Source organism: Eschrichtius robustus, chromosome 13, assembly GCF_028021215.1.
Source record: "Eschrichtius robustus isolate mEscRob2 chromosome 13, mEscRob2.pri, whole genome shotgun sequence".
In the NCBI taxonomy this organism is placed as follows: Eukaryota; Metazoa; Chordata; class Mammalia; order Artiodactyla; family Eschrichtiidae; genus Eschrichtius; species Eschrichtius robustus.
The window spans coordinates 4,717,562-4,730,648 of record NC_090836.1 but is presented as its reverse complement, the minus strand read 5'-3'; the positions used below and the strand labels follow the sequence as shown (position 1 = coordinate 4,730,648).

The 13,087-nt window shown below is 52.6% G+C and overlaps 1 protein-coding gene across 1 annotated transcript; it reads left to right on the top strand.

Moving 5' to 3' along the window:
- Positions 1-263: 263 nt before the first annotated feature.
- On the top strand, positions 264-10,884 carry FGF6 (fibroblast growth factor 6). The gene is made up of 3 exons (XM_068561564.1): positions 264-609; positions 1,558-1,661; positions 10,708-10,884. Exons 1-3 carry the CDS (start codon positions 264-266, stop codon positions 10,882-10,884), a joined length of 627 nt encoding a protein of 208 aa, XP_068417665.1.
- The last annotated feature ends 2,203 nt before the right edge of the window (positions 10,885-13,087 follow it).

Genomic DNA, 13,087 nt, shown 5'->3' with positions numbered 1-13,087 from the left:
GTCAAATCAAGCAGAATCAACTCGGGTCGGAGTGAGCGGGCCAGCTAGACCGCGTCGCCAAGCCATGGTCCGTACCGGCCACGGCTCAGCCTGGGTCCCTCTGCTCCAGACCCGAGTGCCCAAAGCAGGCTTTTGTTTCATGTCAGCAGCCTTCAACTGCCTTCCAAAAATAAGCCCCTGCCGCCATGCCGAGGGGAGAAAAACAAGAAGGGCGGTATTTTTAGGGCAATTAATTCTGACCACGTGCCTGAGAGGCAAGGTGGATGGCCCTGGGACAGAGGCTGGTCATCACTATGTCCCGGGGAGCAGGACGTCTGCCGGGCACGCTACGGGCTCTCATCTTCCTCGGCGTCCTCGTGGGCATGGTGGTGCCCTCTCCCGCGGGCTCCCGCGCCAACAGCACGCTGCTGGCTTCCAGGGGCTGGGGCACCCTGCTGTCCAGGTCTCGGGCTGGGCTGGCTGGAGAGATTGCTGGCGTGAACTGGGAAAGCGGCTATTTGGTGGGGATCAAGCGGCAGCGGAGGCTCTACTGCAACGTGGGCATCGGCTTCCACCTCCAGGTGCCCCCCGACGGCCGGATCAGCGGCACCCACGAGGAGAACCCCTACAGTGAGTGCCAGTTGCAGCCAGTTGGGAAGCTGGGGGCTGGGACTCAAGCAGGGCTAAAGGATGGAGGGGCCTCGCTCTGGTGCCTGGAGGCCTGTTATGAAGGGGGAAGGATGGATGCCGATAAGCTTAGCCACCTCCCCTGACTCACTTTGACCCTGCCTCGGTGCAGGCTTAAATGTGCTGAGGTCCGAGCATCCTGGTGTCCTCTGCCGTCGCCCCCACAGAGCCCCTGAGGCACTAATTCCTTCAGCATTACGGGCCCAGCCATGGCCTTGGAGGACCACAGGGAACCCCCAGCCTGGGGGAGCCATGAAACAAGGGTGGGGAGAACCGGTGAGGATGCTTGGACCAAATTAGACACATGCTGCTTTTTATTTAGCTTTTCTCTTTGAGAGGAAAGGCAAGTCGTTTGCAAAATTTCCAGCTGAAGCACATCCTTCTTTTTATTTCATCTTGCCCCCTCTGTCCTACAAGTTGATGGGTTGCTGTCTAGATGGGCTCTCCCCAGGAGGGGATAGGGCTGCAGGATCCAGTGTTTGCAAGATGTTTTTTGTTTGCAAGATTAAATGGGCTATTTGTTGAAACAAGAGGAGTATACATTGTTAACAAAGCTAATCAGAATTCACTTCCTTTACCCATGTCAAGGACGTGGTGTGATTAAGCCCAGATTCAAAGCTAACTTTAGGTAGATGCCTAAGTGGCCACTGTGATCTCTAACTCTGACGTCAGAACTTTCCCCTGCAGAACTGGATTTTTAGCAGTTTAGCAGGACTGGCCGAGCCTGGCAGCCGATCTCCTAAAGTGAGATCAAGGGTGGAGGTGATGGAGGGTCTGACTTTCTAGAAGCAGGGGGACAGGCCTAGATGCCCTTGGAGGGTCACCTTTAGGTTGACGTCCTGCTCTGATTTGCACAAGCCTGGGGTAATGCAGCTCCCGTTTCTTTGTCAGGCCTGCTGGAGATTTCCACAGTGGAGCGAGGCGTGGTGAGTCTGTTTGGGGTGAAAAGTGCCCTCTTCGTTGCCATGAACAGTAAAGGAAGATTATACACCACGGTGAGTTCATCAGGCCAGGGGAAGCTTCAGGCTGCACGAGGCCTGAAGATTACGCAATTGAAGAAAATAATGCAAAATCTTGAAGAGGGACGTGAATATTTATCTAGAATGGGTCGGGGGGTTGCTGTGGAAGGAGCTGGTGCACGTGAAGGGCTTATACCTTCTTAGCCGCACCGTGAGTCAGCCTGTGCGCTGGACCATGTTTTCCCTGATCCCACCCACCAGAGCCTTGTAATGAGACAGAAACCGTAGCTCAGAGGGCTTCTGGGTCCGAGGGAAACCCACGCTCTGGCATAAAGCTGCTGTCCAGGCTTACGGTCAGGTCCCGAGCAGGAGAGGCCCAGAGACGCAGGCGTGTCTTTCAGCTGGGCACTCTGTGCCCATGGCTCACCCTCCGAGGCCCCCAGCCTGCAGCACAGCGGGAGGAGAAGAAACGAAGCTCTTTTCCTCGCCTTCATCAGTGCGTGGACGTTTTACTTTAAGGTTTTAAGCCCTCTGGTCTCTGATCCCAAGACCTGGAGAAACATCCTCCCCAAGGGGGTATAAGACTCTCTTGGTGGCCCCAGATCCCACCCCCTGCCTTCTCCCCATCACAGATCATTCCTGGTGGGGCGGGGGGGGTGGGGGGGCGGTGCCAATGCTAGCACTTTGGTTAACCTCACCAACTTCCATAGTTACCAAAATCTCTGATCTCTCTGACCCCCTCATTCCTGGGTCTCTCAGCCCATAATTCGGCATATTCCAAAATATGGGCTGGGAAAGCATCCCTATGAAGGCAAAGAAACTGGGAGTTCTTTCGACAGAAATAAGAAGGTTAGAAAGAAAGACCTCTGAGCCATGGTCAGGGAATAGCAGAGTGGCTATTTATGGGCAGGGTGTGGAGGGCTGTTCTGCCTTTGCGTGGGGACACACAGCATCCGAATGTGAACAGGGGGGTCTGGGATCGGTGCTGGGGTCCGGGGAAGCTGTCCCAACAGACCAGGGCTGTGAAATACCCAAACGGGGTGCTCAGGTGGCCTCGGCCTGTGATCCGCAGTGCTAACACCTCTCCATTTGGGTTCGTTTACGTGGAGACAAGACGTGCATTAGAATCAGTGGGCCTCTGAAGACAAGCGGCTGGAGGGTAGGCGGGCTGGAGCTGGAACCAGGGTCCTAGTCTGTACCACCAAATGCTCTCCTCCTGCTGGCCTACAAGCATCACCTGCCGAGCCCGGAGGCAGGTTTGCACACAGCCTCGATTCACCTGAGACCTGGGAGAGCCAGGGTCCCATCTGCAAAGTGAGGATAAAGATCAGATGCACCTCTGGGGGTGCTGGGGGATAGTGTGCTCAGAAAGCATCCCCAGGGCACCTGACAAGCAGTAGGTGTTCAATACAGGGGAGTCATTTATATTGTGTGAACACTGCCATAGGCTCTGCACCCCTCTTTCCTAGAGGTGGGTCTTGTGGGAGGACCACCTGCATCCACATCACCTTGGTAACTTGTTAAACGTCCAGATTTCTGGGGGCCTTCCTCAGAGATGCTTAGTCAGTAGGGCTGGAACGGGGGCCTGCAAATCGGTTTGTTCTTATTTTTTAAGTTTCCCAGGTATTTCTGAGGTGCAGGCAGGCTAGGGACCACCAGGCTACATGGCCTTCGGAGGGCAAGGAATCCTCCCTGCCCCAGGGTTACACTAGCGCTGAGGGCTGCTGGGAGATGAAACAGCAGCCCTCAGAGATGGGGATTCTCAGGCGCCCTTTTCACCGCTCTCTGCGTATGTGATGGAGAGGACAAAGCAGCTGGAACCAAGGAGGCTCTGGTGGAGTAAGTGCCCGCTCTGTGCGGTGCGTCGCCCCACAGAGCCCCTTCCCTGCAGCCCGCGTGGTGCCTGGAATCCCACTCGTCGCAGAGCCAGGAACGGAGGCTGTTGGCTCTGGGGTTCTACGCAAGGTGAATCTTTTGGAAGGAAGCACAAATTACATCAGCCCTTATCTCTGCCACCTTCATTAACAAGCTATTTAGAATTTTTTTCTCCTTATCCCGAAAGAAATTGAACTGTGAGCTGGGGAAAGGGTGCAAATAGAAGGCCAATGCATCCACTTCCCACTTGAAACCTGAGGTCCCCGTAGGAGAAGCCGGGGAGGCTGGGAACAGGGGACCTCACAGCGAGAGTGCTGCAGGTGGTTAGAACATTCAGGGAGCACGAGGAGGGGGGCAACTCTGCAGTGTGGGCTGACCCCTGATGTCGGTGACGCCCATGACCCCTCACTCCTGGGCAGATGACTTCAAAGGGGGTCCACAGGGCTCACTAAAGGAGGAGAGTCCAGGAAAATGGGGACTTCCCTAGGAGAAGCCCCACCCACGGTCTACACCCCAATCTCCCCCCACATACACCCCCCCCCCCAGGAGCATCTGGCCCAAAGGCACCTTCTTGGAGGGGGAGATTGCCCTCCCTGGAGCCCCAAGCCCAGGCACCAGATGCTCCCGAACCACCTCTCCACTCCCTGCTACGCCCCCCAGGGGCCATTATCACAGTCTAAAAAATCAATTGCCAACTGATCCAAAGAGCCGGGAAAACTCCCACTGGGTGATGATTTCATTCACACCATTTCCCTTTAAGCCCCAAGAGCTGCTGCCTCCCCTCCCTGTGGCTCAGCTGCTATGGCCCCTCAGTGGGGTTTCTCCTGGGGGGAGGGGAACCATGCTGGGGGGGAAGGAAGGGGGAGCAGGGGCAAGGTAGGAAAATAAGAGCCAAGAAAACCCACCTAGGTGGCCTCCCGCAGGTCTCATCCCTTGGAAAGAGGGGTGCAGAGCCTGTGGCAGTGTTTCGACAGTATAAGTAGCTCCACTGTATTGAGCACCTACTGTTTGTCAGACGCCCTGGGGATGCTTTCTGAGCACACTATCCCCCAGCACCCCTGGGAGGTGCATCTGACCCTTATCCTCACTTTGCAGATGTGACCGTGGGTCTCCGGGGTCTCAGGTGAATCAGGGCGTTGTGCAAACCTGCTTCCAGGTTTAGCAGGTGATGCCGGTAGGCCGGCAGCAGAAGCGCACCTGGTGTGCAGACTAGGACCCGGGTTCCAGCTCCTGCCCACCTACCCTCCAGCTACTGTCTTCCTTCGGGCAAAGTCTCTCACCCTCTCTGAGCCCAGACCTCGCTCTTCTCTCTCTGATGTGGACTGAGGCAGGAATCAGTGACTTCCAGTCTCCTTGATCTTTTTAAAATTTAAAAGAAAAAATCAAAGATCTCCACCTGACAGTGGTTCTATGAGAATCCCTGTGCTTTGGAATCAGTTATGCTTCTGAGCGATTTTGGTTTTACTAATTATAACTGTGTCTCCATCCTTTTCATCAATAGCACTATGACAACTGGCAAAGCAAAGCATTTGTTTCATCCACAGAGGCCGTTGATTGTTACCTAGGACGTTACAATTGGGGAGGGGAGGACCAAGTCTTTCCCTCGCTCAGTTAGCTGCCCCCCTCCCCTAGAGGGGAACGGATTCCTGAGGGGATGGGGCAAAGGGTCCCTGGTGTTAGACTACGTGGAAGGGTCGGGAGATGGGACCCCTGAAGCAGGGAGGGGCTGGTGCTACAACGAGGGGCCCGGGGGACCCCGCAGACGATCTCACAAACAGCTTTGTCTGCAGCCTGCCTGCCACCCAGAGCGATGCAGGAATGAGAAGCATGATAGGCCTGGTGGAGACATCTTCAAACACTTCTAAATTGCCGGTGCAATTGTGTGTTAGGAACGGGGATTAGAACAGACAGATGTCTTCAGAGCCGGGAGATGTTATTTCTCCATTTCAGCTAAGGACCAAAAAAGTAGCAGTCAAGGACTGCAGGAGGAAAGGGTCTTAGGACAAGGAGTTTTCTGGGTTTTTCTCACCACCCGCCTCCTTATCCATCCAACCCCCTCCCCAGCTCCCATGCACACACACAGCCAGGAGTAACAGGGGCAAGTGGCCCGGGGCAGGCCTAGAAGGAAGAACTTTAAAGATAAAAAGACACTTTCATGAGTCCGGGTGACCTACTGACCAAAGACAAGATGGGATGGATGTCTGGTCCACCCCAGACTCTAAGGGGCATTTCCGCCAGAGGTAACTCACGCCGAGAGACACCCCTGTATGTAACCCCCTGCAAAACGCCCTTCTCCACTGCGAGAGCTAAATGCTTTAGAGTTTGGGTCCTCATAAGTCTGATGAGACCTATGTGGAATTTAAGACATTGTCATGCTGGGGCTTGGGACCCGGCAGGCCCAGGCAATGTCATCTGGGGGAATTATTTTCATTTGTTAAAGTAATAATATACGGTAGCTGCTTTAATTAACATGTCGTTCGCTTGGCTTTTCTCACCAGAGCTGAGGAGCGAACATTCCTGAGTCATGAGACTCAGCTCAGGGACACGAATGGAGGGATGAATCGAGGGGCTGGTCCTGACATGCCAGCTTGAGCGTCCGTGTGGGCAGTGGAGCATCGGGCTGCAGGGGACAGTCCAGGGCCATGGTCTTGGCCTCCTCCCCACCCCCCGCCGTGTGGCCACCTGAACACCAAGGATGGGGTGGAGAGGGGTGCAGGGAGGAACGGGCAAGGGCGAGGTAGAGAGGCTTCCAAAGCAAACTTCACCCATTTCTCCTTTCTCACTTTAGATGTACAGAGAATTCTGGGGAAGGCTAGGGATGTGAGGAAGGCTAGGGGAAAGAAACAGAGGTCAGAAACTTTTTGAAAATTTGGGGTTGGGGGTTGAATAATCAAAATCTGATGATCAGAGAACAAAGCACAGTGCATATGCAACCACTGTCTTGCACATTTAAACAAATGTGTTTTAGGAGACCCAGACCTTAGCAAAGGCTAGATTCTTCAACTGGACACATTCTAGATCAGAGGATCGGGGCAAATGCCCTGAGTTTCTGGCCCCAATCGCTCAATTCCTCCCCCTCCCCTTCCGCTTCCCCCCAGGTCCTCCGCCCCAAGATCTGAATTCCTCTCTAGAGTTTGCAAACCACACGCGAAACCTCTCCCTTGACCACCATCCAGATCAGAAATGATGTCTCCTGGAAACTGGTGGCCAGGGTGCTCTCCAGGGTCATAAACAGTTAGAACAGAGGGGAGAGCAGGGGGCGGGCAGGGGGGAGGGACAGGACCCGGGGGAGAGAACAGAGCAGTCTCTGATACAAAGTTTCTCTCACTCCATTTTCTGGCCCATCTTCTATCCTGAATTCCCTTCCCATTTTCAATAATCTACTAACATGACGAGGTAATACATGGGCATGGTTTAAGGGGGGAAATGTGCAGAAGAATATACCACGGAAATGAAGTCTCACTCTCACCGTTGTCTTGAAGCCACCCAGACCCTCCCCAGAGCAGCCACTGTTGCCAGGCCCCTGTGTACCTACCATCCCAGGAAGTCCCAATGTCCCTGTGCATGTTCTCACACTGGCATCATTTTTTAAAAGCACACAAACTGGAGCAAACTATCCACACAATTTGAATCTTGCTTCTTCACTGAACAATATGCCTTGGAGACCATTTCAAATCAGTGCACAAGGAGGTTCTATTTTTTATGGCTGAGAGTATTCCATTGGGTGGCTCTCCCATCACTGAGCTAACCACTGCCCTCCTGATAGACACTTGGGTTGCTTTTGGTCTCTCGCTATTACAAATGATGCCGCGGTACGTGACTTTTGTACATGAGTGGGAGTGAACCAGTAAGATAAATTCCTACAAGTGGAATTACTAACCAAAGCTGTAGTTATTATTTTATTCTAATAAATATTGTAAAATTTCTCTTTATAGAGGTTATAACAATATACACACCAACAGACAACAAATGAGAATTCCTAGTCCCCATGCCCTCATCGATGAAAGCCTATTGTCAAACAGTGTTCTTTTTGCAACCTGACGATGAAAAATGTGATCACACAGTTATGGTTTATGTTTCTCTGTTAGGCATATGTTCTTATGTTTAAATGCTATTTGTACTTCCTTTTCTGTGAACTGTCTGTTCATAAACGTCCATTTTTCAGTGAGTTCAGGGTTCTGGATATAGTAGCGAAATTCAATCTATTGCAAAATATATTACAAAATATAATGCATTGTAAATATTTTTTATCCGGTTTGCTATTTATATTTTTATTTTGTTTAAGGTGATTATTTTTTTCCAAGCAGAAGTCTAATTTATTCTTCTTGGTTTTTTTTAATGCCTTCTAGTTTTTTGTGTCCTACTTAGAAAGATCTTTCTGACTTATTTTAAGGTTCTCTTCTCTTTCTCTCTCTTATTTATTTGTTTGTTTGTTTGTTTGTTTGTTTGTTTATTGCTGTGCCCACGCGTCTTGTGGTATCTCAGGTCCCCCACCAGAGATTGAACCCGGGCCTCGGCAATGAAAGCCTGGAATCCTAACCACTAGGCCACCAGGGAACTCCCCTTAAGGTTCTCTTTCTAACATTTAAATCTTTGTTCCTTTTGGAATTTATTTTAGTGTTAGGAATAAAATCATGCATCAAACTTTATTATTATTATTATTATTATTACTATTATTATCATGATTATTAAAGATAGCATCCAGTTCTTCCAACACCACGTTTTCGCCAGTGATTGGAAATGCCACTTGTATTTTGTATTCATGTCAGATCCATCTTTATTTTATGTTCGTGTTTGGATTTACTTCTGGACTGTATTTTGTGAGTTGATCCGCACCAGACTATTAATCCATGTAGCATTATTTCTACTCAACTTTTACCATTGATCCCAACTTTATGTTTCCCTTGCTGTTGCTCCAGAGTTTTGCCCATCGACAGCCTTAGGTCCTGTGGCTGCCCCGACCCCCCATGTCCAGAGAGGCCCCAGGGGTGCGGGGCCGGAGTCCAGTCAGCTCTGTGCCCTCCTCCCCCAGGCTCACCTCCTACTGCCACTCAGGCAATTAATGCAGGACTTAGAAGCTAAATTGTCCCGCAACCCACAGCAAGTTTTACAGGAATGCGGATTCCGGGTAAGACAAAGTCTTTTAGTGCTTTTAATTTAAACTAATTCATGAATCAATTGGAGAAGCATCATTATGGCAATACAAATTATTTTTTATTTTACTGTGTGCCAGGCATTATGCCAAGGACTCTCCATGCATTATTTCAATGACTGCTCCCTCCGGTGCTAGGACGGAATTATTCTCACTGTTCCCATTTTACAGATGAGGAAGCTGAGGCTTAGGAGGTAAAATCATTTGCCAAGTTCACACAGCTATGTAAGAGGTGAATCGTCGCATGCTCTTTGCCTATTTTGATGAGTTTTTTTTTTTTTTTTTTCCTGCTTTGGGGCATTCCTTTCTTCGTTCTACAAGTGTTTTTGAGCACCCATAACAAGGGAGATGAAAACTTGTGAAAGCAGAACTTCCTGGCATGGTCTTCAGAAGCCAGTTGATGGGGCTGGTGAAAGCTCGCAGGGTCATCTCAAGCAAATTAACATCACAGGAAGGTGCTCTGTACACAGTAACCCAGGGGCGTGAGAGGGAAAGGGGGGATGCGTTCATTCAGCTGGGGCAGAAGGGACCAGCGAGTGGTACCCGACATGTTTCCTAAACAATGCCGCCCGTCCCTTGCCAGCTCTCGCTGCGTCAGAGAGAAGCCACCCCTGCAAGGGCATCCATGGGTGGCTGTGCCATTCCAATCAGACCATCATTCATTCAGCATCACGTGCTCAACAGGACACAGTCCTTGTCTCAGGGAGCCGGGAGCCGCCTGGGATGGCGCACTGTTTTCCGTGCTGCCGGACTGGTCCGCTCGGAGCCCTGAGAAGCTGGCTCGTCATCCTCCGTTCGTAACAGGAAGAGGCTCTCGTCCACCCTACGGCTGACAAGGCCAGGTGCTCGTAGTATGATTCCTTTTAAGAAGGTCAGGCGATACCCCTTGCACAGCCGCTTAGCCACTGAGTGGGTTTTTTATAGCCGGTGGCCTCAGTCGGCAGGAAGGAGTCGGGTGTTACGCTCAGCTCTGTCTCTGTTTCATTCTACGTTTCTTTAACGACTAGATCCCAGGCCTCCTGGCTCCCAGGGAGCGACCCCCATCAGAAGCCCAGAAACCCTTCCAGCCAGGGGCAGTGACCTGGGCGGGCTGGGGAAGTGGCTCTCTTTTCTAGGAATAAAGGAAGACTTGGGTGATTTATTGGGGAGGGACTTGTTGATGTGTGACAGGAAGCCTGGCCCTCATTTTCTGAACAGGTGGTCCTCACGCGACACGCTCCGGAGGGGGTGATCTGTCGCCGGCCCCCGACTCCTTGGCACTGCTGGTCACAGAGGGAACCAGGTTCTTTTCCCCATAAAAGTCGCTGCTTCTCGCCATCTCTGTCCCTGCCCTTCCCTGGCGACCTGTGGATGCCTAGGGGGCACTGGGCATCTTCTGGGCTCAAAGTCAAAACTGAGAATGGGCCCCTTTAAGGGGCAGCAAACTTGGACCTTAGACTGGGAGAGACAGGGTGAGGGAACACAAGTGGAGAGACAGTTGCCATATTAAACAGATGCGATGGGAAGGACTTAGGAAGCCATCCATCTCACCCTCCACTCACCGCCGCCCCCCCAAATGCTCCCCAACCATGTGGTTTGCAGAAAAGGGAATCAGGCTGGGAGGGGAGGCGCCTGCCCCAAGGTCACACAGCTAGAGCCGCTAAGCGAACCCTAGCTCTCTATCCTGCTCCGTCCGCTAGGTCCTTTCCCAGTGGACTTGAGGAAACAGCTTCTTCTATCCTTCCCTGGTCCTTTCTCTGAATAAACTATCATCCCTGCGCTTGGTAGAAAGTGTCCAGGACTGGCAGTCAGGAGAAGCCCCAGCCCCCACGTGACACAGGCCGTCCACCCACATCCTCGGGCCTGGGCTTCCTCATCATGAAGGAGGGAAGGTGAGGGGGCACCATGAGAGCTCTGAAGGCTCCCCTGTTCTCAGCTTTCATGCTTCTGCTCACCCAGGATGGCCCAGAGCTCCTGGAGGTTGTCTGACATGGGAAAGCGAGGGACCCACGGCAGACGTGCCTGCTGGGCCTCATTTATCACTGATGCTCTGCCGTTTGTCCATTTCTTTCACAGCCCAGCTTCCAAGAGGAGTGCAAATTCAGAGAGACCCTCCTGCCCAACAACTACAACGCCTATGAGTCAGACCTGTACCGAGGCACCTACATCGCGCTGAGCAAATACGGACGGGTGAAGCGGGGCAGCAAGGTGTCCCCGATCATGACCGTCACTCACTTCCTCCCCAGGATATAAGGACCCTGAGGGAAGGCTCACAGGTGGAAAGCAATGTCTTTTCTGTTGGAATTTTGCACAAGTGAACAATTCCCCCCTCCTCCCATGCCCCCTTATTTGGGCTCCTTTTGTGCTTGGGGGAACCTGAGTCGGTTCCCTTGGCCACCGGACCCCATGACATGTGACCCACCCAAGCAAGGGGTTGCAGCCGGCATCCTAGAATGGCAATGGATCCCATGCTCTGACCTCATCTGAGGAAAGACGGTCCAGAGACACTTGGGGGATGGGACCTTGGACACAGGAAAAGGCAGGGAGGAAGCATGTGTGTGCTGAGGTATATCTCTACATCCTGGTATGTATTGTCAGAACCAAGGCATCTCGGAACAGCAGACTTCTTCCTCCCAGGGTCATCGCTGCAGGAATCTGCCTGCAGGAATGCCACCTGTCAACCCAGCAGGATCGACACGTGCTCCCATTCTGCCTCTTTCCAATCACCTTTCCATTCAGAGGCCACTGACTGTGCGGGTTGCATGGAGGTGGGGGGGGGGGTGGGGAGCAGCTGTCCTCTAAGTGCAGGGAGGGCAGGGCGACAGGGAGTAAGATTTAGCTGCTGACCAGAAAGAGTGGGCAGGTACTCCGGGCATCCTGCGCGTGAGGGCTCTGGGGACACTGGGACGCATTGTCAGGGAGGCTGGGGGAGAAGGGATCCCCCTCTTGGAGGAGAGGGTAGAGCAGCGTCTCTGGCAGCGGGTGGGGGGGGGGGGAACCTGCTAGAAGCAGCGGGAGAGATTGAGTGTTCAGGGGAGAGCCTTTCTGCCTGGAAGTCAGCGCTGCGCACAGCTCGAGGACAAGCTGGGGCCAGGCTGCCTGCCCATAACTTTTCCTCACGTTGAACCGGGTCTTATTTTAACCTCAGATGACAGGGATCCTAATAATGGCAACCTCTTTGGCGAGGGGTGAGGGGGTACAAAATAGGCCATGAAGGAAGTAGAGAGGCTTTGGACTACAGATGCTAATTCCTCTCCAGCAACGTCCAGGAACCTCACCCAAGTTCTCATCTGATACTCTCACTTCCTTCTCGGGCGTCCTCTGCCACATGCGCTGGTGCCTGGATGCGGCGGAATCGGGCATCGTGACCTCTGGAGTTTGCCCCCTCTGACCCCCCTACAGTAGGAGAGGAGTGATAATCCCGTGAAACGGAGCGGCCCAGCTGAAGCAGCCCCTTGCTGTACGACGCCTCCTTGCCTCCTGTCCCTTGAGAGTATTTAAAGAAGAGGTGCCCCAAGCGACTATAAATGTTGTCCTCCTGGAGCCTTCAGATTCCTGAACCATTGGAACGTTCCTAAATCTGAAACCAGAGAGACCCATATCAGAGCACAGATATTTTCAGCGTCCGTGGACCGTGGCTTTGCAGAATGAGCTGACACCCTCTGCGACTCTCGGGGGCCCCAGCCTGCGAGACAAGCCCTCATCTGCTGCAAATACCTTCGCCTTTGACATACCTCTCTATTTGCAGAGGTGTCCATCTATAGATTGACCTGAGATGAGCTGAGGATAGAGGTTGGCGGTCCAAGGAAGAGACACCCTACTGGCTGCCTCCTCTGCCTGGCAAATATCAGGGCAGGTACATGCTGGGGGAGGAAGAAGAGGCTGCACCAAGCGGGGCGAAGATGGAACGGACAGTAAGAGCTCAGGATGAGAGTGGTCGAACCTTGGATAGAAACTGGACCGAGTTGAGGTCTTGGTCAAGCAGAAGGGGGACAAAATTGGTCCATCTTGACTGTTCAGAATATTTCAAGTGTAGGTCTGCTTGGAGGCAGGGGACAAAGCTGATTGTTTTTCAGGAGGTCTTGTCCTGAGTAACTGGTCTTTTTAACAAGGTACCTCGGAAACGGATGCACTCAGGACCTGAGCTGCATGTCAGTTCCAGATGAGGCGTGGTGGGCTTGTAGCAGGGCTGGATGGAGGGACCGCGATCTGGAGAGGAGAAGAAAGTCACAGGTCCCAAAACATTAGTCCCCTTCTTCCCAGGTCTTGAGCTCCCTGGCAGGAGAGGGCTCTTCTAAAGAGAGTCGAGAGCCTTCGGATGGTTAGATCTTTCCTGCAACTCCCTAAAGGCTTATAAAGGTGCCCAAATCCTGACCAGGAGTTTCCCCAAATGTCCACTCCCATCTCTCATGCTGGGAGTGAGAATGAGAAGCGCTGAAATCCCAGGACCAGCCAG

Coding starts and splice junctions, on each gene's coding strand:
- FGF6 (XM_068561564.1), top strand. CDS start 264: ATGGCCCTGGGACAGAGGCTGGTCATCACTATGTCCCGGGGAGCAGGA. Junction 610..1,557: donor CCACGAGGAGAACCCCTACA/GTGAGTGCCAGT, acceptor TTTCTTTGTCAG/GCCTGCTGGAGATTTCCACA. Junction 1,662..10,707: donor AAGGAAGATTATACACCACG/GTGAGTTCATCA, acceptor TTTCTTTCACAG/CCCAGCTTCCAAGAGGAGTG.